We start from the raw sequence: 4,395 nt of genomic DNA, 5'->3' as shown, positions 1-4,395 counted from the left end.
AGGCTTTTTAGTTCCCCTTCACTTTCTGCCATAAGGGTGGTGTCATCTGCATATCTGAGGTTATTGGTATTTCTCCGGCAATCTTGATTCCAGCTTGTGCTTCATCCAGTCCAGCGTATCTCATGATGTACTCTGCATAGAAGTTAAATAAGCAGGGTGACAATATATAGCCTTGACGTACTCCTTTTCCTATTTGGAACCAGTCTGTTGTTCCATGTCCAGTTCTAACTGTTGCTTCCTGACCTGCATACAGATTTCTCAAGAGGCAGGTCAGGTGGTCTGGTATTCCCATCTCTTTCAGAATTTGCCAGTTTATTGTGATCCACAGAGTCAAAGGCTTTGGCATAGTCAATAAAGCAGAAATAGATGTTTTTCTGGAACTCTCTTGCTTTTTCCACGATCCAACAGATGTTGGCAATTTGATCTCTGGTTCCTTCACCAGACACCAAATATGCTGGCACCTTGATCTTGGACTCCTCAGCCTCCAGAAATTGAGGAATAAATGCTGCTCCCAGTCTATGTTATTTTGTTACAGAAGCTTGAAATAAGACAAGGTCTAAGAACAAAATGCTCACAACCTTACTCCACATCAGTCAAGGGTCACACAGAGTTCCCTGAAATCCAGACTCACAAATCGAAATTTACTCATAGGAGGTCTCAAGCTTAAGATGAACAAAACCAAACTCCCTCAAACCTGATTCTCCCACAATCCCCCATATCAGGAAATGGTAATTCCGTCCTTCTAGCCACTCAGACCAAAAACCATTAAGTCATCTTTGTCTTTTCTCTTCCTTCCACCCCTATGTCTAATCCAGCAGAATTATCTTGTCATTTCTACATTCAAAACAAGTGAGAAGCCAACCACTCTCATCAACTACTGCTTCTCCCCTGGCCCAAACCATCACCTTTCTTGAAATTTCACTGGCCTCCCAGCTTCCCCCACACCCTCACCCACTATGGTTTTCCAAGGAGCAGGCAGAATGAGCCTCTAAAATACAGGTCATATTAGATATATATGTAAGTTCACACACACACATATACACACACATGTGTGTGGTGTGTGCTTAGTTGCTCAGTTGTGTCCTATTCTTTGTGATCCCACGGATTGTAGCCTGCCAGGCTCCTCTGTTCATGGGGATTCTCCAGGTAAGAATACTGAAGTGGATTGCCATGCCCTCCCCTCCAGGGGATCTTCCCAACCTAGCAATGGAACCTAGGTCTTCCACATTGCAGGAAGATTCTTTATCATCTGAGACACCAGGAAGCCCATGAATAATGGAGTGGGTAGCCTAACCCTTCTCCAAGGGTTCCTCCTGATACAACTAGATAGAATAGAGTAGAATAAAATAAAACACAGGTCATAGCACACCCGTCCATTCAGATTTCTCATCAATTATCACCTTAAATGTGATTTCATCCCTGACTAATGTATATTTTCAAACTCCCTGCTTCTACCTACACACTCTGTCCTCCTTATCCTATTTTTATCAACGTCCACACCACTGTTCAGGCTTCCCCGGTGGCGCTAGTGGTAAAGAACCTGCCTGCCAATGCAGGAGATGCAAGTTCGATGCCTTGGGTCAGGAAGTAGCAACCCACTCCGGTATTCTTGTCTGGAAAATTCCACGGACAGAGGAACCTGGGAATCCACAGTCCATGGGGTTGCAGAGTCAGACACGACTCAGCAACTGAGTACACATACACATTCCACTACTTACAATACAACACTTTTTCTTACCTGATTTGTTTGTCTATTTGTCAACAGATGTAAACTCCTTCAGGGCAAAACACTGTTTATTCACTGCTATGTATCCAACACCCAGAAGAATAACAAATACAATGTAGCCCAATAAAGAATTTTTTAAAATTTTAGGTATTCTCTTTAGAACAGGTACAATTTTTCTTTTCTGGGCACATTATTACTTTGTGTTAGCTAAGGACAAAGTGCATGCATGCAAAGTCAAACAAAAGACAAACAGTTCCTCAAAAGAGAGTGAAGGCCAAGTAGTTAAGACTGTGTTTACTCTGAAAATATTTCAGTGCCTTTTGTTCCAGAACAATAGTTTTATAGAGCAGGCAGACTAAGAGCTACCAGGAAGCAGTTCACCATTGATTTAAATTTGGTTCCTTTTTTTCATTCCCTTGACTCATCTGTAAACCTCACTTCTTTATTTAAGAAAGGATTGAAGGTTCAACTAATTAATGTTTTAATCCAGTTTATAAATTATAATTCTGATCAAAGTCTCCTATCTATATAAAACTTTCTAGAAATACATAGGTAAAATGTACATTTAAATCCAACTTGACTTTCTAGTAAACATCAACATCAAAGGAGTAATCAAAGTCAAGTACTTACAAATAACATCTTCTCTTTTTAGCATTTAAAAATAGAAATAAGAAGCTAAAAAAATAAATGTTGCTTAGGTTCAAAAACAGTCATTTCCCATCATCAAATCACTACTGCAATACTGGTACACTTTCCATGCTTTAACATCTTTACTCCGCAAAGCATAAGTGATATGTTCATTGTTTGAAAATCATTTTTTACATCACTCCAATTTAACAGCATGCATCACTTACTAATTGGAAAAACTGTCTGTCTGTATATATCAGATCAGATCAGATCAGTCGCTCAGTCATGTCTGACTCTTTGTGACCCCATGAATCGCAGCACCCCAGGCCTCCCTGTCCATCACCAACTCCCGGAGTTCACTCAGACTCATGTCCATCGAGTCAGTGATGCCATCCAGCCATCTCATCCTCTGTCATCCCCTTCTCCTCTTGCCCCCAATCCCTCCCAGCATCAGAGTCTTTTCCAATGAGTCAACTCTTCGCATGAGGTGGCCAAAGTACTGGAGTTTCAGCTTTAGCATCATTCCTTCCAAAGAAATCCCAGGGCTGATCTCCTTCAGAATGGACTGGTTGGATCTCCTTGCAGTCCAAGGGACTCTCAGGAGTCTTCTCCAACACCACAGTTCAAAAGCATCATTTCTTCGGCACTCCGCCTTCTTCACAGTGCAACTCTCACATCTATACATGACCACTGGAAAAACCATAGCCTTGACTAGACGGACTTTTGTTGGCAAAGTAATGTCTCTGCTTTTTAATATGCTATCTAGGTTGGTCATAACTTTCCTTCCAAGGAGTAAGCGTCTTTTAATTTCATGGCTGCAGTCACCATCTGCAGTGATTTTGGAGCCCAGAAAAATAAAGTCAGACACTGTTTCCACTGTTTCCCCATCTATTTCCCATGAAGTGATGGGACTGTATATATACACACATACATATTAATTATATGGGATATTACCGTTCCCATAAAATGTCGTTAGAAAATTCTAATAACACAGTGATATAAAACAACTTTTTCTTAAAAATCACTTATTATGTATCATCACCAAAATAATGTATATTTTTTTAATTCAATGAGAAAAGCTTATGTAACGCAATGGACTTCACTGTAATAGTCAGAAGCAGCAGCATGAGTTGTCCTCACATATATAGTACAGTCTATGTCTCTGCTAACCTTGAGAGCCCCCTGGACAGCAAGGAGATCAAACCAGTCCATCCTAAAGGAAATCAACCCTGAATATTCACTGGAAGGACTGATGCTGAAGCTTCAATACTCTGATCACCTGAAGCAAATAATCGACTCAACGAAAATGACCCTGATACTGGGAAAGACTGAAGGCAGGAGGAGAAGGGGCAACAGAGGATGAGCTGGTTGGATGCAACATCGACTCAATGGACATGAGCTTGAGCAAACTTCGGGAGATGGAAGAACAGGGAAGCCTGGCGTGCTTCAGTCCATGGGTTCGCAAAGAGTCAGACACTACTGAGCGAATGAACAACAACAACAATCTACCTCGAAGGTTTGCGGCCTGTCCACTAAGTGTGACTCAGACACTGCGGGTGCTGTGGCAACCGCCAGGTATAGCAACAGGCAGCCAAGACAAGAGCCAACGACGATGACGTCAGACAGTCGACAACAAAGCAGGACGCGCAGGCGAGGGTCGAGCTTGCCAGCCAGACTCGGGGGACAAGGGCTGGCCGAGAAAGAAGGTGGGCCAATTCCGGGAGTCCAAGGAGGAGAGAAGGGAATGGTAACCACGCCAGGATCGACCCGCCCCGCCCCCTCCCCACAGTCCACCCGTCCGGGAGGACGTCGGGGAAGCGCAAGCAGGACAGGCAGGAGGACGGAAAGGAGAAACTACGGCAGAAGGGCTCAAGGGGCGGCGAGCGAAGATGGTCCTCCGCTGGCTGAAGGCAGCGGGAAAGGGGGAGTGTGAGCGGCACTCACCGCGCTCGTCCCAGCACTGGGCTGTGCCCACGACCAGCAGGAGCAAAAGGAGGCTGGACGGAGCGCAGCGTCCGGCCGCTGCCGGCCCGCCGGCCGCC

At 44.2% G+C, this 4,395-nt stretch overlaps 1 protein-coding gene across 1 annotated transcript in view; it reads right to left on the bottom strand.

The window, feature by feature from the left end:
• SARAF (store-operated calcium entry-associated regulatory factor) overlaps positions 1 to 4,394 on the bottom strand; it is a gene marked incomplete at its 5' end in the record, with an annotated part of 24,842 nt that extends 20,448 nt beyond the window's left edge. Inside the window, one exon of the mRNA XM_010838857.1 lies at positions 4,298 to 4,394. Within this exon, the coding sequence (XP_010837159.1) occupies positions 4,298 to 4,394 (97 nt within the window). The remainder of the gene's footprint in view (positions 1 to 4,297) is intronic.
• Position 4,395: the final 1 nt, after the last annotated feature.

The sequence above is a fragment of the Bison bison genome, unplaced genomic scaffold (genome assembly GCF_000754665.1).
Source record: "Bison bison bison isolate TAMUID 2011002044 unplaced genomic scaffold, Bison_UMD1.0 scf7180017864105, whole genome shotgun sequence".
NCBI classification, from domain to species: domain Eukaryota; kingdom Metazoa; phylum Chordata; class Mammalia; order Artiodactyla; family Bovidae; genus Bison; species Bison bison.
The sequence above is the reverse complement of the archived record's forward strand: the minus strand, read 5'-3'. Positions and strand labels throughout refer to the sequence as shown.